General features: G+C 33.4%; 3 protein-coding genes across 3 annotated transcripts; all 3 read left to right on the top strand.

Annotated features, from left to right (window-relative positions):
- The first annotated feature begins 207 nt into the window (after nt 1-207).
- On the top strand, nt 208-1,149 carry LOC131874954 (putative disease resistance protein At5g47280). Its single transcript, XM_059218919.1, has 3 exons — nt 208-268; nt 372-778; nt 1,057-1,149. The coding sequence occupies exons 1-3, from the start codon at nt 208-210 to the stop codon at nt 1,147-1,149; spliced, it is 561 nt and encodes a 186-aa protein (XP_059074902.1).
- A 5,657-nt stretch (nt 1,150-6,806) lies between these two features.
- On the top strand, nt 6,807-8,020 carry LOC131046664 (probable disease resistance protein At4g33300). Its single transcript, XM_059218654.1, has 3 exons — nt 6,807-6,867; nt 6,971-7,377; nt 7,661-8,020. Exons 1-3 carry the CDS (start codon nt 6,807-6,809, stop codon nt 8,018-8,020), a joined length of 828 nt encoding a protein of 275 aa, XP_059074637.1.
- Nucleotides 8,021-8,220: 200 nt separating this feature from the next.
- Nucleotides 8,221-13,191, top strand: LOC131874953 (probable disease resistance protein At4g33300). The gene is made up of 4 exons (XM_059218918.1): nt 8,221-8,308; nt 8,429-9,025; nt 10,839-10,904; nt 12,803-13,191. The coding sequence occupies exons 1-4, from the start codon at nt 8,221-8,223 to the stop codon at nt 13,189-13,191; spliced, it is 1,140 nt and encodes a 379-aa protein (XP_059074901.1).
- Nucleotides 13,192-20,833: the final 7,642 nt, after the last annotated feature.

Raw genomic sequence — 20,833 nt, 5'->3', positions numbered from 1 at the left:
GCTGCCACTACTTTGGCTACTTGAGGAGGTTTTTTTTTATGAATAGTTTTGTTTTATGGATCCGTTTTCTTGCCGTGTGACTCTCGTCTAGTGATCTCGTATCCCCCGACCTTGCTTGGTATGCATAATACTTTGCTTGAGAAATCAATAGAAGATTTGAAGGAGCTTTTGTTCCATTGAGACGTCACCGTTATTGGTGTGCATGGTATGGGCGGTGGTGACAAAACGACTTTGGCCTTGGCTTTATGTGATGATCCCCACATCAAAGGTGACATATTTTATCCATCATTCTTCTGCTGATTTCCCCAGCTTAAGGATTTTGTGGTTGTTTTGCAGCTTACTAAGAACACAATTGTTTTTGTGGACATCAGGTTGTTTCGCAAATATAGTTTTCATCACTGTTTCACAATCCCCAAATCTGAAGGGAATTTTAAAGATTTTATGGGAGAAGATCTTTGGGAAGAATGTAGCTGAGTTTCAGAATGTGGAAGATGCACGTATGGAGCTTCAGCAGCGGTTTTTAAGGCAGTCTAAACCAACTTTGGTGGTGTTGGATGATGTTTGGTCCAGAGCTGATTTGGAAATATTACTATTTGAAGCTCCAGGATACAAAACCCTCATCACAACCAGAGATACTTCTACCATCCCCAGAAACGCATCTACTCGGCTGTATCAATGGCCATTGTTAAACAAAGAGGATTCTCTCTCTTTTTTCTGCTTATCGGCATTTGGACAGACATCAATTCCAAGTACGGCAGATGCAAATCTAGTCACAGAGGTATAGTTTCTCTTACCGTGAAAACAATAGATGTTAATAAACCAAAAGCCTAATGTCAAATCAAATGAGAACAACATAAGTGAAAGGAAATTATGAGCTTACTTGGGTTTTTGCTTTGGTACATTGCAATTATTGTCTGTTCTCATTGTTCTGGTACTTTTAAGTACTTTGTAATCCACAAAAGTTATAGCTCAAATTGTATAATACAATCTCGTTGCTTTTAGATCATAGAGGGCTTCCTTAGACATTAATAAAAATATCGCTATTGTGAATGACAGGTGCAAGCCGAACCTGGAGTTTTAGCTCAAATTATTTTAAAGCAAAGAGCGAATGTGGAGTTTCTCAAGACAAGCCTGATAAAGCGAGTTTAGGTGAAACTTAGTGCAATTCAGAAGCCAAAAACGAAATGCAGTTCAAGGAAAATGTAAGAAAAAATGAATACAAAATATCGATTCTTTTTCAACTTACATAAATATGACGGTAGCCTTAGAAATGATTGTTCATGATGGAAACGTTGTTTCATCCATTAAAATGCACAACAAATACTTTCCATCATGTTTCTAGTAACATAGATGACCTACTTTACAAAAAAAATATTTTTGTTGTTCCATAAACTTGATTACCATATTGTTATTGATAATACATTTACAGAGGTGACTAAATCAACTACTATATTATGATTGGTAATAAATTGAAAAAGGTGAATGACTTTCTTGACTAAGCAATGAGTAAATTTAAAAAATTGTACAACAAAGCTACAATGCAGCCAAACCTATTACTCTAATTAAATGTTATGAATAGTGAATGCAACAAATCGACATATATTTGGAAGGATAGTTGTGATGAAACCCCTTGCTTATTCAAATTCAATACATACTCTTCTCATAGTTTTCAAGCCTTTTGGACTATATTTCACTCATGATATTTTTTTAATTCACTTAACAATGATTATCAATTCAATTGACTAAGTATTCTCCCTCTAGCTTAGAAGTGTTGACATCATAACTTCTCCATTCACCTTGGTGTTGTCAACTCAATATCATGACTTATATGCTTATACGAAGTGGAAAGTTCTCAAGATTATGGATATCACTAGACCTAGACCTAAACCTTGATGGGTTCATTCATGATGATCCTACCTACATATTTCCTTTGGAAAAAAAAATGCTTCATAATCTTCACATCAATAATAAAGGGAGTTCATTCTCTTCTCTTACATGAGATCTCTAATCTTACTTTAAACCATGAATATTCATTAGTTGTAAGCTATTAACTTAGTCTAATTATAATAGAATGATATTTATTTTTCATCAAGTGTCGGTGCCATACTAAACATTATCAATCAGTACTATACAAATCTATCAAATACATATCTAGGTCATATCATTTCATAATCTTCAAATTCTCATAATGATTGACTCTAGCATACATCAAATATTCACACTTGGGGAATGACTCTAACATACATCACATATACACAATGAGTAGTTCTAACATACATCACATAATATAGTGACTAGCTCTAGCATTCATTAGAAATACATAGTGAGTGGTTTATACACACATAAGTAGTATAATAGTGAAAAGCTCAAACAGAAGGGTAGCTAACTAACACTAACCTATAGTGCATCTCAAATAGAAAAGGAATATATGTGCATTACACTATACACCATGGGTCCCACTCTTTTCCTCGTCTTTCTATGCCAATGGGCAGCTAGGAAGAGGATGTGATGCATATCATATTATATTAGGGGTCCATCCTCAACTTAATTTGGCTAATTGTACCAACTAACAATTAGGAAGAGGATTCAATATATCCCATAGTACACTAGGGGTGTATCCCCCATTGCATAGATTTCTATAAGTAGCTAACCAACCTAGCTTGGTGGATTCAAAGGCATCGATTCACAACATTAAAATATGGTTAGTATAATATGGTTATAATGCCATTAAAATAAATCATTTTTACTTATCATGAAATCTACAAACCATTCTTAGATTAAGGAAACTTTGTTCCTAGTTCATAATGGGTATAATTTTTGTCATAGATTTAATCTAAAATTGATATGCCCCTAAGCTTGTAGTGTGTATTGGGTTATGGGTAGTCAACTTGTGGCTACCTTAACTCTTAATTAAGCTATATTATCTATATTATATTGTTCTTTAATTATTTAGGTCATCTTAGAGCCTATATAGTGTTATTTAAGTTGGCCTGAGTGATATCCTCGACATAATCATATATATAGGATTAAGGTTGGTTATTCTCATCATATTGATTATTGCATTCTCGTTGAAGACTATTGAAGGACCTCCTTAATGTGGCATATTATTATCAATTATTTGTAGCATATTTCATATTATGTTCTCTTGTGCAAGGTAGTTTATAACAAGTGATATTAAAGCTATGATTTTGGGAAAGGTGGACAAAAACTTAGTTTTTGAATTTATTAGAATTTCTAATTGATGTTTGAAGATCATATAGGGAAACTATAGTCGAAAAATCTAGTCTCTATCATCATTATATTGCAAGTTATTGCACTTTTATGATTTTGATAAATTTACCTTCTAGACCATAAAATCAAGGTTATTTTTTTGAATTTTTTACATTTTTGAAAAAGCTCATCAAAATTCATCTTGGGTATATTAATTTTAGTTTTTAATTTGAATCCATTCACATCGTGTATTGGTCATATAAAAGATGGGTCAATTGAATTTGATAGAAAGGTTATCTATTGAAAGCATTTTTTCTTAAACCCTAGTGTTAATGGAAGTTCCTAATTTTGACAAAAGTTGAGTTGCATTATAATAGTGGTACAAATATAAAAGAGTTGATGGTAAATATCTAGCATGAAAATTATGTTTTTACTTGTGTGTAAGAGGTGAAGCCAGACAAGGGTATGGACCATTGGATGAGTACTTTACTTTTTTTGATAAACTAGAACAATCTTTCTTACATCTATGGGATCCTAAAGAAGAAGTATACGAATAGGAGGAAGAAAATGAATAGAAGACAAAAGAGGAAGAATAAAATAAAGAAGAAAAGGAAGAGGAGGAAGAAGAAAAAGAAGATAGAGAAGTAGAAGAAGAAGGCTTAGAGGAAGGAGATAATATGGGTACATTCACTTTAGCTCCAAGAAAGGAGATGATACAAATACAAATCAAATATAAACACTTTGAGTATAGATTTGGAAATGAGAGTCAGAGAGGAACCCTTATCTGCAATTTGAGCCCAAAAGTTTCGGTCTATGGGGCTAGGTGACTTAGTCGTACAGGTGTTAGATGCAGATATTGATAAAAGATTTAAGATCATAATGTTTCTCTAAATATTCTCTTAAAGTTTCATAAAAAAATTCTTGAAAACTTTTCAATGACTACCACTATCTAGGGTTTTCTACTTTTTTAAAATATAGTCCTCCTTGTCTTAGTCTACATTGCCTAGACCTATATTCGGGTTTTGCCGAACCTGTAACTTACACACACAAGAGAGGAAAAATGTTGATGGGTTTATATTGGTTTGTCTAGGTCATGTTTGTGACTAACTCTATAATGATGAATGAAATAAAAAAGAGGATTTTCCCCTGCAAAGCTAGAGACTAGATCTAGAAATTTAAATTATTATACCTTCCTTTATGAATCTCCTTTTCCTTGAAGTCTTCATAAAAAGGTTGATGTTTCTATGTAGAACTTATAAATGTCTTCACATAAATTTGATCATGGATATCATCTTGAATGCTTCAAAATTTGAATACTTGATCTCTTTGTCACTGCCTTAATGATGCTTGATTGTTTTCCTAATATAAATTAAATTGCTCTTGAGGAATTTTAATTGAGAGACATTTCAAATGAGGGGATAAGGATTTATTTTATACCCATCTTCATGAAACATGTTGAGAATTATAAAGAAGACCAATATGAAATTTTGTTTCTCGATCAAAATTTTTTGATGGTTAGAGGGTTTGTATTTGAGCCCATTTGGCTTGGACTCTGGTGCCTAAAGCCCTAGTCCAATCCTTTTGGACTAGACAAAGGTTAGGAAGTCAAAACAAAGTGTAGAAACCATATATTTAGCATTGGTTTGAGCATAGTCCAGTATTAATTAGAGCATACAAGGCAAAAACACTAAAGTGAGGCCCAAGTGAGCATGAAATTTTATGAGGATACAATTTATGACTCTCTCTCTCTCTCTCTATACACACACATAGATGTATGTATACATACATACATACATACATACATACATATATATATATATACATATACATATATATATATATATACATACATATACATATATATATATATATATATATATATATATATATGTATATATGTATACATATAGATATATATATATTGTATACATATATATATATATATATCTATATGTATATGTATATATATATATATATATATATATATATATATATATCCACACACACACACACACTGTTGTAAGGGGACTCTTACGAGGGGCACTTATGAAGAGACTTTTGGATGACTTTTGTGTTCATATTCTATATGAAATGGTTTATGGAGCTGTATAAATTTACAAATATAATAGAGAAGGCATTGAATTGTACGATTTAGATATTCTTATGTGTTATCATTATTGGTCTCTTATATGTTAAATTGGTACTCTCTCTCTCTCTCTCAATATATAGACACACTATTGTATGGAGACTCTTAAGAGGGGGACTTATGAAGAAACTTTTGGATGACTTTTGTGCTCACACTTTATGATGTGAAATGGTTTATGGAGATGTGTAATTTTACAAATATAATAGAGAAGGCATTGAATTGTATGATTTAGATGTTCTTGTGTGTTATCATTATTGGTTTCTTATACGTTAAATTGGTAATCACTCTGTCATTATATAAATCATAAGTAATCCATTGAAACATTAATATAAACTATGCAAGTGATATAAATAAACACAATCATTTCTTGGTACCTCAATTTGAATGTGTTGATTTACCCTTATCTCTTCACACGTTGAGATTTATTACACTTATTTTATCATTGTTATAGATTATAAACACTTTATAATACAATTCATCATGAGTTTAAGAACATAATTTCTACTTCTTATGACGAAACTCTCATAATTTATAACGAATTTATTACAAAAATATAAATTAATTTGAAATTATAGCGTCCATAAAAATAAAATTAAAAATCAATCAAATATAACACTTGTGATAAAGTCATGAAGGTTGATAAAAACAATCCAAATAAATTTATTAGAACATATCTTCCTGATCAATGAAAAGGTCCATACGTCAAAAATGTAAAGATTAACGAAGCTTTTAAAAGAATAAAATTAAATCAATAAAGAAGTCCATGAATTCAAATTTTAAAAATTAATGAAGCTTAAAGAAGAATAAAGTTAAATTAAGGTTTCCTCAAAATTGAAACAGATCTCTGAGATGAATAAGGAGAAACTCGTGTATATCGACGAAACTCCTTAAGAATGAAGTAGTTCGAAGTTTGAATTCCTAACCATTTTTTCAATCATTTTCCAACATAGAAAGCACTACGGTTGCTTTCCCCGCATTAAAAGGGAATTTACGTCGAACTTCATTTACGTAATTAGACCGAAAGATTCGAGAATAATCAATCGTCTGTTTGAAGAAAACAAATGTCCAAATTATCATGCTTCCCATAAGGTGTCCAAATTATCATGCTTCTGCTTCCCAGAAGGTGTCCAAATTATCATGCTTCCCAGAAGGTGTCCAAATTATCATGCCTATCACTCTCTATAAATACCACAAGCTCTGCTTCTGAACTCATCGATCAGTGAAATTATAAGCTTGCAATTTTTAAGAATTAGCGAACTTAGGTAGTGAAATTTCAAAAAACAAGTCTGAAATTTCAAAAGGTTTGTAGAGAATTTGTTAATCTATGGCTAGAATTGGAAATGGAGAGGCTAACCAATATTCTTTTCATAATACTTTGCCTGAGAAAACAATAGGGGATTTGAAAGAGCTTTTGTTCCAGAACGACGTCTCCGTTGTTGGTGTTCATTGCATGGGCGGTGGTGGGAAAACGACTTTGGCCTTGGCTTTATGTGATGATCCCCATATCAAAGGTGACATTTGTTTTCCATCATTTTTCTGATGATTTTTCCAGCTTAAGGATTTTGTTGTTCTTTTGCAATTTACTAATAACCCAATTGTTTTTGTGGACATCAGGTTGTTTCAGAAATATAGTTTTCATCACTGTTTCACAATCCCCAAATCTGAAGGGAATTTTAGAGACAATATGGGAGAAGATCTTTGGGAGGAATGTACCTGAGTTTCAGAGTGTGGAAGATGCACATATACAGCTTCAGCAACGGCTTTTAAAGCAATCTAAGCCAACTCTGGTGGTGCTAGATGATGTTTGGTCCAGAGCTAATTTGGACAAATTACTATTTGAATCTCCGGGGTACAAAATCCTTGTCACAACTAGAAACGGTTCTATCGTCCCTAGAAACCCCTATACTCGGCTGTATCAATTGCCATTGTTGAACAAAGAGGATGCTCTCTCACTTTTCTGCTTGTCAGCATTTGGACAGACATCAATTCCAATTACGGCAGATGCAAATCTAGTCATAGAGGTATAGTCTTTTCTTACCAAATGTGAATAAAACTAAAGCTTCTTATCAAATCAAATAAAAATAATATAAGTGAAAGGAAATTATGAGGTTATTTGACGTTTTGCTTTGGTATATTGCAATTATTGGGTGTTCTCATTGTTCTGGTACTTAAAGTACTTTGAAGTTGAAGAAGTACTTAATCCACAAAAGTAATAGCTCAAATTGTATAATACAATTTCGTTGCTTTTAGATCTTACTGGCCTTCCCTGAACATTCATGAAAATATCGCTATTGTAAATGACAGGTGCAAGCCGAATGCAAGGGTTTACCTCTTGCTCTTAAAGTGGTCGGAAGTTCTTTGTACGGGGAACCTCATGTGGCCTGGGAGAATGCAAAGCAAAAACTTTCCCTGGGAGAATCAATATCCCCATATCACAGCGAAGGGCTTTTTAGACGCTTGGAGACCAGTATTGATTGCTTGGATGATGTTTGGAGAGAATGCTTTTTAGACTTCGCCTCATTTCCAGAGGACAAGAAAAGTTGTGCCGATGCACTGCTCAACATTTGGGTTTATGTTCGGAAGATGGAGTGGCAGGATGCCTATACTATATTACTGGAACTTGCAAGAAGAAATCTCTTGAATCTAATAAGCAATCAAGGGTAAATGTCTTTCCTTGCATATAAATTTCCTGTTTTCATTTTTTAGAACATTGGGCTGACTTGGTTGTTGAAATTATCAGAACCCAATCAACAATCTCGTACGGATGTGCCTCTGAGCTGTTCTTTTCACAGCATGATGTGATGCGAGACTTAGCCTTGTATTTGGGATGCCAGGACAGTATAGTCCACAGAAAGAGATTACTCATGCCCAGGAAGGAGCATTGCCTACCAGGGGAATGGGAATTGCTTAGAGATAGACAATTCAATGCTCAAATTGTCTCTATTCACACAGGTGGGATATTTCACCCAAATACTTAATTAGTGGCAAAATTTGAAGGCTATGTGAACTATTAACAAATACTAAGATTTCTTATGTTCTAATTCAATTGCATATGTGATTTGTCTTATGCAGGTTCTATGGCTGAGAACGAGTGGTATTCGATGAAACTTGCGGAGACAGAGGCTCTGGTGTTACACTTTTCTGCAAGCGAATACTTTCTTCCGCCATTTCTGAAAACTATGAAAAAACTCAAAGTTTTGATAGTATGTAATTTGGGTTCAGAGAGGGCCACAATAAAAGGTCTAGATGCCTTATCTTCACTCCCTCAACTCAGAAGTGTTCGTTTGGAGAGGTTGGTAGCACCCAAACAGATCAAAGCAATACAAAACTTGGACAAGCTTTCTCTAAGCTTATGTGAAGGGTTTGTAAATATGTCCACATTCAATTACTCCAATGTGCATGAATTTAGCCTGGACCATTGCAGCGATTTGGAGGAGTTGCCCCCTGCCCTCTGTCATATGCCCTCTGTTCAGACATGGTCTGTTACCAACTGCCATCTGGTTGAGAATTTGCCATATAATCTCGGAAATATGTGTTCTCTAAGAATGTTAAGATTATCAGCATTACCAGGCCTCAAAGAGCTTCCGGCATCAATTGGAAAACTTGGGCAGGTGGAATTTCTAGACATTTCACTGTGCGAGGGCTTGGAAAAACTCCCGGAGGAAATAGGTGAGCTCAAGAAATTGAAAGAGTTTGACATGAGAGAGTGTTATCATTTGAGGAGGTAGCCTAGAAGTGTTTGTGGACTAAACTCCCTCAAACATGTTAGCTGCAATGAGAATATTGGAGACAAGTGGTTGCGACCTAAATCTTGTTCTATCCCTGATCTTAGAGTTGAAATTGTGGAAGCACAATTCACTTTTCTGACCCTAACTTTTTAGTGTATTGAGTTATGGGTATTCTGTAACTAAGCTGTACGATCATTATTATCTGTCTAGTTTATTAGGTGTTTCTAGGTGTTGGATTTTCATGTGCACATGGACAATTGATGGACTCTACTAAAGGGTTTTTTTTGTTTTGAAGTACAATTCACTTTGGATTGGTTTGAAGATTGAAATAGAATAAGTTGCTTTCGAATAGACTATGTGTAATTTTTTGCATGAATGTTTCGGATCACACTCCATGATCCATCATGAGGATTTCTCACTCTGCATGCTCTATAGCTATTCATCTTGATGATCGAGTGTGATCTGAAACGTTGATGCAAAAAATTACATACAGTCTATTCTGAAAGTAGCTGATTCTATCTCATGAATTGTGGAAACTTAATGTCTATTATTGAAGATTCCTAAATCTGTACTCCCTATAATATGAATTAAACATAAATGTTCTATTCTATGATCGCTACATCTCCAGTGTAATTATTATAAAGCAAAGAGTGAAAGTTTAGGTGAAACTTTTTGCAATCCAAGGCAATACTCTATTTATTATAAAACAAAGAACGAATCCATGGAGTTTCCTTATAAAGCAAGTTTAGGTGAAACTTTTTGCAATCCAAGGCAATCCTCTATATTTTAAACTCCATGCCGTTGCAAATTTTTCTATTAAATATTGACATTGACTCGAAAAGTTATATTTTAATTGATAAAAATATGACATAACTAATTGAGATTAAACAAAGTCACTTGGATTAACTTCAAATGCAACCACGCTATAATGATTGGACAGTGAAAATGAAGTCTAATAAAAACAAGGATTGTACTATAGTCGTAGTCCCTACTAAAGTTGGAAGCTCACAGGAAAATATGTTCGTGGCTAACAGAACCGTTGCCATCATCTGCCTCAATAATAGTAACTGATGTAGAATGAATCAACTGATTGCACACACGAAGTTTCTGGGTTGGTGAATAATGAAATTGTACAGATATTTTCATCGGTTATAGGTACAAATTTGATTTTAAATAATTTTCTCAATCCACACAAAGTTCTTTTTCAAAATATCTACCAAAGTTTCAAACATTGTTCAACCATTTGTTGGATAAGTAGTCAAAACAAGAAACTGAATGACAACCGCAAAAAAATATAATAAAATAAAATACCAAATAAATTCTACGACTTCAAAAGAATGATAAAATAAAATGTAAAAAAATTAAGTAATAAAGTACGTAACTAAATATAATAAAAATATAAATAAAAATAAAATAATTATATATAAAATAAAAAGGTATGAGACAATTTTGAAGAGCATATATATCAAATATTTTTAAGTAAAATTAAATATATGAAACTTGGTCTATTGGTGAAGTTGAATGGCACCAAATGAGCCCACCAGGGATCGAGTCTTGCTGAGTGCAAGACATCCTCAGTCTCCATTGCTCCTATAAACAATAGCTACTCCACAACAATAAGAAAAGATTCTATATTATCTTTTTTTTCATAATTTTAATTTTCCATAAGAACATTGTAACTGCTTAAATTTAAACAACAACATGGAAACATGAGGTAAGTGTTTAAATTTTTTTTAGTGTGATGTGTGGGACAGGGAGCAGAGCTAGGAATTCAAATGACAGTGGAAGTGGAGAGGGAATAGACGATGCAAATGTCGATGGTATTGATCTTATCTTGCCTTTTGCTTTGCATGTCTGGGTGTAGAAAATGTCTCTCTTGTGGTTGTAGATGTTCTAGGTAAAACCTGGTACCATGGGAAGCAGAGTAATTTTTTAACTTTTAGAAGAAATATTACTTATGTATCCAAGACTCGAAGTGATTCTAGATCTTCATCTCAGCGAAAATATTTATAATTAATTCAATTTAACTTGTGCGGGGATTTTAGACTTGTTGTGCCTATTTAAACATCACACAACAATCATAATTTAATGCAAAGGTGACTGCTTAAACTTTACCCATCAATCACAGTTCATTATGTGTGTGACTGTCTTCTAACATTTCGTATACTTTTCTAGTCTCCTCAAAATTTAAATGTCACCTAGTTTGTTCCCCAAACCCTATTTAAATATTATCTATAATTCATAAGATATGTGCATGATAGTCCAGTTGAGATTTCTTGTGTCTTCAATCAAATTTATTTAAACACCATCCAATTTGGTAATTTATAGAATATTTGATGATGAAATGTGAGCCTGAACTTGGAACCTCTTTCTTGCAAAAAGCACTAATACTTTGTCTATTAGCTCATAGCCATGAAGAAGTGGTAAATTATATATATATATATATATATATATATATATATATATATATATATATATATAGATGGATCAGTAAAGAGCTATAGTTGAGAATATTTAATAGTAATATAAATATAATAAAATGCTAGAAAATATTAAATTAAACTATTAATAGTAATGGGATTAAAGCCTCTTGACTTGGTAAAAAATGAAAATTGACAAAGGAACTGGTTAATCAGTAGAGGAGGGAGAACTTGGAAGGAGGGAAGGATCAAATTCGTTGAGAATAACACAAACATGCTTGTCCCAATCATTTTGCTTTGGTTTGGGAAAGCATTCAATCACATCCTCGGGTTCATCAGCTCGACATGCCCAATTCTCCTTTAAATCTTCTTCCCAATCCAGCAAACACTCGTTTGAGGTGAATTATGAGTAGCCATGCAAGCCGAGAAATTTTCTAATCCAATCATCATTCTCTATCTCTGTCTGCTTGAATAGAGCCCAAAGAAAGTTGGCATTCCTTTCTACCATAAAAATTCTAGCTTTGAAACTTCACTCATTCTCGAAATATAAAATGGGGAACCTTGGCAGTTGTTTTCCATTCTTATGCTCATGCTAAAATCAATCAGAAAAGGAATGGTCAATTTTTCATCTATGTTCTTGAGGACTTGATATAGACCCCCAACAAGTCAACCTTCAACACTTTTCTACATAAAATCTCTCTTTTTTTGTTCAATAACACAAAATGGAGAAGGGTAGCAAGAAAGACTGCATGAATTTCAGTGTAGACCCTGTATTTATGGTTTGTTCCAAAAAAGAGATCCCCCGAAATCATCTTAACAACTCTGGAACTAACAAAGTGATTCTTCGTCAAAACCTCCTACATCCTCTTTTCTTTTATCTCTCTTAAAAACACCATTTGCCTTTTTGAAGAGAGAAGGCAAATTGGAGTATCCATCTACTTCGCTCTCAATCTTTACTTGCAAACAATAAGAAACTAGCTGGAAGAACAATCAAACCCTAGGGAGAAACAAAAAGATGGAATGGATGAAGGATGAAGGATGAAATGAATATGCTAATTGCTTGGGGAAGACAACAAACACACTAAACAAAGTAAGGGATGAAAAGAACATTTTGTCTAATAAATGTGATGCTAAGTTAGAAGATATCTTCCATCTTTTTTGGCTAAACTAACGATAGTATCAACTTGTGGAGACAGAGGCTCTGGTGTTACACTTTTCTGCAAGCAAATACTTTCTTTCGCCATTCCTGAAAACTATGAAAAAACTCAAAGTTTTGATAGTATGTAATTTGGGTTCAGAGAGGGCCACAATAAAAGGTTTAGATGCCTTATCTTCACTCCCTCAACTCAGAAGTGTTCGTTTGGAGAGGTTGGTAGCACCCAAACAGATCAAAGCAATACAAAACTTGGACAAGCTTTCTCTAAGCTTATGTGAAGGGTTTGTAAATATGTCCACATTCAATTACTCCAATTTGCATGAATTTAGCCTGGACCATTGCAGCGATTTGGAGGAGTTGCCCCCTGCCCTCTGTCATATGCCCTCTGTTCAGACATGGTCTGTTACCAACTGCCATCTCGTTGAGAATTTTCCATATAATCTCGGAAATATGTGTTCTCTAAGAATGTTAAGATTATCAGCTTTACCAGGCCTCAAAGAGCTTCTGGCATCAATTGGAAAACTTGGGTAGCTGGAATTTCTAGACATTTCACTGTGCAAGGGCTTGGAAAAACTGCCAGAGGAAATAGGTGAGCTCAAGAAATTGAAAGAGTTTGACATGAGAGAGTGTTATCATTTGAGGAGGTTGCCTAGAAGTGTTTGTGGACTAAACTCCCTCAAACATGTTAGCTGGAATGAGAATATTGGGGACAAGTGGTTGCGAGCTAAATCTTGTTCTATCCCTGATCTTAGAGTTGAAATTGTGGAAGCACAATTCACTTTTCTGACCCTAACTTTTTAGTGTATTGAGTTATGGGTATTCTGTAACTAAGTTGTACGATCATTATTATCTATCTAGTTTATTAGGTGTTTCTAGGTGTTGGATTTTCATGTGCATATGGACAATTGATGGACTCTAATAAAGGGTTTTTTTTGTTTTGAGGTACAATTCACTTTGGATTGGTTTGAAGATTGAAATAGAATAAGTTGCTTTCGAATAGACTATGTGTAGATTTTTGCATGAATGTTTCGGATCACACTCCATGATCCATCATGAGGATTTCTCACTCTGCATGCGCTATAGCTATTCATCTTGATGATCGAGTGTGATCTGAAATGTTGATGCAAAAAATTACAAACAGTCTATTCCGAAAGTAGCTGATTCTATCTCATGAATTGTGGAAACTTAAAGTCTATTATTGAAGATTCCTAGATCTGTACTCCCTATAATATGAATTAAACATAAATGTTCTATTCTATGATCACTACATCTCCAGTGTAATTATTATAAAGCAAAGAGCGAAAGTTTAGGTGAAACTTTTTGCAATCCAAGGCAATACTCTATTTATTATAAAACAAAGAATGAATCCATGGAGTTTCCTTATAAAGCAAGTTTAGGTGAAACTTTTTGCAATCCAAGGCAATCCTCTATATCTTAAACTCCATGCCGTTGCAAATTTTTCTATTAAATATTGACATTGACTCGAAAAGTTATATTTTAATTGATAAAAATATGACATAACTAATTGAGATTAAACAAAGTCACTTGGATTAACTTCAAATGCAACCACGCTATAATGATTGGACAGTGAAAATGAAGTCTAATAAAAACAAGGATTGTACTATCGTTGTAGTCCCTACTAAAGTTGGAAGCTCACAGGAAAATATGTTCATGGCTGACAGAACCGTTGCCATCATCTGCCTCAATAATAGTAACTGATGTAGAATGAATCAACTGATTGCACACACGAAGTTTCTGGGTTGGTGAATAATGAAATTGTACAAATATTTTCATCGGTTATAGGTACAAATTTGATTTTAAATAATTTTCTCAATCCACACAAAGTTCTTTTTCAAAATATCTACCAAAGTTTCAAACATTGTTCAACCATTTGTTGGATAAGTAGTCAAAACAAGAAACTGAATGACAACCGCAAAAAAATATAATAAAATAAAATACCAAATAAATTCTACGACTTCAAAAGAATGATAAAATAAAATGTAAAAAAATTAAGTAATAAAGAACGTAACTAAATATAATAAAAATATAAATAAAAATAAAATAATTATATATAAAATAAAAAGGTATGAGACAATTTTGAAGAGCATATATATCAAATTTTTTGAAGTAAAATTAAATATATGAAACTTGGTCTATTGGTGAAGTTGAATGGCACCAAATGAGCCCACCAAGGATCGAGTCTTGCTGAGTGGAAGACATCCTCAGTCTCCATTGCTCCTATAAATAATAGCTACTCCACAACAATAAGAAAAGATTCTAAATTATCTTTTTTTTCATAATTTTAATTTTCCATAAGAACATTGTAACTACTTAAATTTAAACAACAACATGGAAACATGAGGTAAGTGTTTAAATTTTTTTTAGTGTGATGTGTGGGACAGGGAGCAGAGCTAGGAATTCAAATGACAGTGGAAGTGGAGAGGGAATAGACGATGCAAATGTCGATGGTATTGATCTTATCTTGCCCTTTGCTTTGCATGTCTGGGTGTAGAAAATGTCTCTCTTGTGGTTGTAGATGTTCTAGGTAAAACCTGGTACCATGGGAAGCAGAGTAATTTTTTAACTTTTAGAAGAAATATTACTTATGTATCCAAGACTCGAAGTGATTCTAGATCTTCATCTCAGCGAAAATATTTATAATTAATTCAATTTAACTTGTGCGGGGATTTTAGACTTGTTGTGCCTATTTAAACATCACACAACAATCATAATTCAATGCAAAGGTGACTGCTTAAACTTTACCCATCAATCACAGTTCATTATGTGTGTGACTGTCTTCTAACTTTCCGTATACTTTTCTAGTCCCCTCAAAATTTAAATGTCACCTAGTTTGTTCCCCAAACCCTATTTAAATATTATCTATAATTCATAAGATATGTGCATGATAGTCCATTTGAGATTTCTTGTGTCTTCAATCAAATTTATTTAAACACCATCCAATTTGGTAATTTATAGAATATTTGATGATGAAATGCGAGCTTGAACTTGGAACCTCTTTCTTGCAAAAAGCACTAATACTTTGTCTATTAGCTCATAGCCATGAAGAAGTGGTAAATTATATATATATAGATGGATCAGTAAAGAGCTATAGTTGAGAATATTTAATAGTAATATAAATATAATAAAATGCTAGAAAATATTAAATTAAACTATTAACAGTAATGGGATTAAAGCCTCTTGACTTGGTAAAAAGTGAAAATTGACAAAGGAAATGGTTAATCAGTAGAGGAGGGAGAACTTGGAAGGAGGGAAGGATCAACTTCGTTGAGAATGACACAAGCATGCTTGTCCCAATCATTTTGCTTTGGTTTGGGAAAGCATTCAATCACATCCTCGTGTTCATCAGCTCGACATGCCCAATTCTCCTTTAAATCTTCTTCCAAATCCAGCAAATGCTCGTTTGAGGTGAATTCTGAGTAGCCATGCAAGCCGAGAAATTTTCTAATCCAATCATCATTCTCTATCTCTATCTGCTTGAATAGAGCCCAAAGAATGTTGGCATTCCTTTCTACCATAAAAATTCTAGCTTTGAAACTTCACTCATTCTCGAAATACAAAATGGGGAACCTTGGCAGTTGTTTTCCATTCTTATGCTCATGCTAAAATCAATCAAAAAAGGAATGGTCAATTTTTCATCTATGTTCTTGAGGACTTGATATAGACCCACAACAAGTCAACGTTAAACACTTTTCTACATAAAATCTCTCTTTTTTTCTTCAATAACACAAAATGGAGAAGGGTGGCGAGAAAGATTGCATGAATTTCAGTGTAGACCCTGTATTTATGGATTGTTCTAAAAAAGAGATCCCCTAAAATCATCTTAACAGCTCTGGAAATAACAAAGTGATTCTTCGTCAAAACCTCCTACATCCTCTTTTCTTTTATCTCTCTTAAAAGCACCATTTGCCTTTTTGAATAGTGAAGGCAAATTGGAGTATCCATCTACTTAGCTCTCAATCTTTACTTGCAAACAATAAGAAACTAGCTGGAAGAACAATCAAACCCTGGGGAGAAACAAAAAGATGGAATGGATGAAGGACGAAGGATGAAATGAATATGGTAATTGCTTGGGGAAGACAACAAACACACTAAACAAAGTAAGGGACGAAAAGAACATTTTGTCTAATAAATGTGATGCTAAGTTAGAAGATATCTTCCATCTTTTTTGGCTAAACTAACGATAGTATCGACTCAAAGAAGTGAGGAAAAATATAGAAAGGAAGGCTACTAAAAGAGCCTCTGCTAAAAAGAAAAGCTAAACAATAGGCAAAATTTATGTTGGATAATTAAAGTCTTCATAATGAGATTGCAACCACTAATTTTGGAAAACAGTTTGTTGAGGATTAAATGCTTTCAAATACCTAAGGCAGAAATACATGATGAATTTAATAGCTAAATCCTTTCCTTGACATGCAATCTCCGACCAAAGAAGGCGGGAAATTATTTTTGAGTTGTCCTCCCTTGGCATCATGATTAGAGTTGTTGTCTTATCCCCCATGAAAATGCATCTTTTATTTCTTCCTGATTAAAAGCTAAGAAGTAGTTTTAATATGACCGTTGGTTTCAAGATCCAAATCAACAAAGAATTTGAATTTCAAAAAGAATTTCCAACTCATTCAGGGAGCCGTTGACCTCTATAAACTTTATTATTTGATCAATTTCTCATGATAAATGTCGACACCTCTGTTTGCTAAAAGACATGCCATTACACTGGCTTCTCTATAAACATGGTTAATTGCAAAAGCTTCAAAATCTTTAAGTAGATCTATTGCTTTGCTTAGAAATGAGTTGATTCTCCAATTTGGAGTCTTGCTGGATCTAAGAGCATTGATAATAAATGTTGAATCTCCTTTAATTTGAATCTTTCTAAGACCAAGTTCTCTGCAAATTTTAAGGCCTTCTATGGCTGCTTGAATATCTGCCACATTATTGGTATCCTTTGTTAGTGATTTAGCTAGCTTAGCAGTAGTTTGATCATCTGAAGAATGAATGATACAACTTGCCCTTATTATCCCTGGGTTTCCTCTAGTGACCCCATCAAAATTCAGTTTATACTACCCAACTTTTGGTGGAAGCCATTCTACTTTCTTTCTTTACGTAATTGTCTCCTTTCCCCCCTTCCCAATGAAGGGAGGGATCTTTAGCCCATACCAATTTTATCTCATCTTACTATCCCAACAAGAGAATTGAATATTTTTTTATTGTTGATATGAAAGTCCACTATTTATTACTTCCACTATAGCAACTTCCAATTTTTTAATAATGCTTTCCCAAGCTAGCTTATCCCCTCTAAAAATTCTTCTATTCCTTTCCTTGCAGATTTCCTATATAGTTATTGAAGGAGAATATATCCATAGAGAGTGGAAAAGACTTGAAGAATAAAGATTAGGACAACTTTTGAAAACACTCAAATGGGCATTAGGTAAGGCTAAAAACCATCCTAATTTGGCACAAAGCCATTGCCTACACTTAGATGGGAAGATACATGAGAAAAGAATGTGGTTAATGGATTCTTCTTCCAACTCACATAAGACACATTTTGAAGGCCCTAAAACCATTATGCTATTAGAATTATTCCTTGTAGTGCTACCCATGCAAAATATCCAGCTTTAGGAAGACATCTTTTGTCCCAACATAATGAAACAAGTATCTCAGTTTTTGCTAATTTTTTTTTTTGGACTATAGCCTTATACCCATCCTTTGAATTGTAGCTCCCTGAATTTACCCCTAGCCAAATGATTGAATTTGAGCCTTCTTTGGTTATTAGAGTTCTCTGTTTCAAAATTTCTTTGATAGCTGTTATTTCTTGCCTATCTGCTTGTAATCCTTTAAAATATTTCTATTTCTAGCCTAATGATTGATTCTCCTCATCTTTTACAATGCAATCTTTTAGAGAAAAACCCCATCTATTTTTTAGTATTAACCTTTAGGTTGATTGGACCCAGTTTTGAAGCTAGAGCCAGATATCCACCCCGTGAATCTGACCAAAACATTGCTTTGCTCACATCTTTAACATTCCATGAAATATTCTCTGAGATTAATTTTTTGTAAGTCGAAATGAAATTCCATACTCTCGTGCCTTTTGGAAGGTTGAAAATTCAAAAAATTTCTTCCAAATTCATGTCATCCAAGTGTTTTCTTTCGAGAATTCTTGCCCATTTCCAATTTGGATCATTATAAATTTTCCACATTAGCCTTGCTCCTAGAGGTTTATTATTCCACAATTGATTTCTTAATCAAACTCCTCTAGATAATTTGGGCCTATAGACTTTTCCCCATGCTATCAAGGTCATTTTCCTTTCTTTAGCCATTCCTTGCCAAAAGAAGGATCTCATTTTCTTAACTAGTTTGTCATTTGCCCCAATTGAAAGGGATAAACAAGACATGAGATTAATGAGAATAGCTAAAAGGATAGTCTTCAACTTGATGGTTCTTCTTACCCAAGAGATTCATTTAAATTTACAGGATTCCAATTTCTTATCCATCCCAACTCCCACTGAATTCCACACTTTTGAGGATCTAATACCTTTGTCTATGGGCAAGCCCTATTAAATGCAAGGAAGTTTTCCTTCTTTAATATTGTGATAAGAAAGAATCTAGGATTAAATATTCTTTTTAAAAGTAAAGAAGAAGATCTCAGATTTCTCTTTGTGAATCAACTGACCTGATGCTAAAGCATACATCCTCAAAATTTTCTTAAAATTGATGGCTTCTCTTTTTTCAGCTCTACCAAATAACATTATATCATATGCAAATTGTTGCTGAGTGATTTCCTTATTGCAATTGTAATCCTTATACATTTAATTCTTCCATCTTGTTGGTATCTATGAAAGGCTCTACCCAATGATTCAACAAGAATAATGAAAAGGAAAGGGGAAATCGGGTTTCCTTGCCTAAGCCCTTTAGATGATTCAAAGAAACCATGCGAAGATCCATTAACTAAGATTGAAAACTGAGGAGTTGAAATATAATAAAAGATTAAATTGATCCAATTTTTTGAGAAAGCAATGGCCTCCAGGAAATTGCATGAGAATCTCCAATCTAGTTTGTCATATGCCTTACTAATGTCCAATTTGATCAACATGCTTAGATGCTTGTTAATTTGTAAGGAGTGGATTGCTTCTTGGGCAATGATGACACCATCCAAGATGGATCTCCCTGGAACAAAACCGCTTTGTTCTTCTGAGATTATATTTGGTAGGACAAGCTTCAATCTATTTGCAAGAATTTTTGAAAATATCTTATATAAATAATTGCATAGGGAGATGAGTCCAAAATCCTTAAATTTTAAGGCCTTATCCTTTTTAGGAATCAACATGATGAAAGTGTTAGTGAAGTCCTTAAAAAATCTGCTTGAATTTCTTTTAGCCTTTGATGCATCTATTAGCTCATTGCCTAGAATTGACCAACATTTTTGGAAAAACAAACTAAAAATCCATCTGGCCTAGGAGATTTGTCTAGGTGAAGCTATTTGAGGGCTTTTCTACTTCCTGAGAGGAATTTTTTTGGTTTAACCTTGAGTTGTCTTTTATTAAGATTTTTGGAATGTTTTTCAAAAGCTCCTTTTGAGATACTAATTTTTGAAATCTCATCCAATTCCTCAATCATAATATTTTGATCATCGTTAATTCTCAAAATTTTATTAAATGCTCTTCTTTGTTTAGAGTTGTTATGAAAGAATTCGGAATTTCTATTGCCTTCTAAAAGCCAAACATATCTTGATTTTTAGCTCCAAAAAATTTCTTCTTTTTCTAAGTTCTCTTCGTGTAACTATAACAATTCCTTCGCCTTTTGAAACCTATTTTGGTCCATACCAAAATCTAGAACGTGTCTGAATTCAGTTACCCTATTTCTTTTTTAACTCTAAGTTTTTCTTGAAAGATATTTAGTAATTTTTCCTTGTTCCAGGTAAGAAGATTTTTTTTTATCTTCTTCAATTTTGAAACAAAGCAAACAAGCTTAGAACCTTTAAATCTCACTTCATTCTACCATTTTTCCATCACTGAATCAAATTCTTGATTCCACATCTACATTTTTCAAATTTAAAGGTACAATTGATGGGTTTGTTATCTCTTGAAATAAATAACTGAATTAGATAGTGATTTGAACTGGAAACAAGCATTATAATTGGTATCAATGTAAAAGATGCATT

The sequence above is a fragment of the Cryptomeria japonica genome, chromosome 4 (assembly GCF_030272615.1).
Source record: "Cryptomeria japonica chromosome 4, Sugi_1.0, whole genome shotgun sequence".
NCBI classification, from domain to species: Eukaryota; Viridiplantae; Streptophyta; class Pinopsida; order Cupressales; family Cupressaceae; genus Cryptomeria; species Cryptomeria japonica.
Note: the sequence above shows the minus strand (reverse complement) of the source record. Positions and strands in the feature narration are given on the sequence as shown.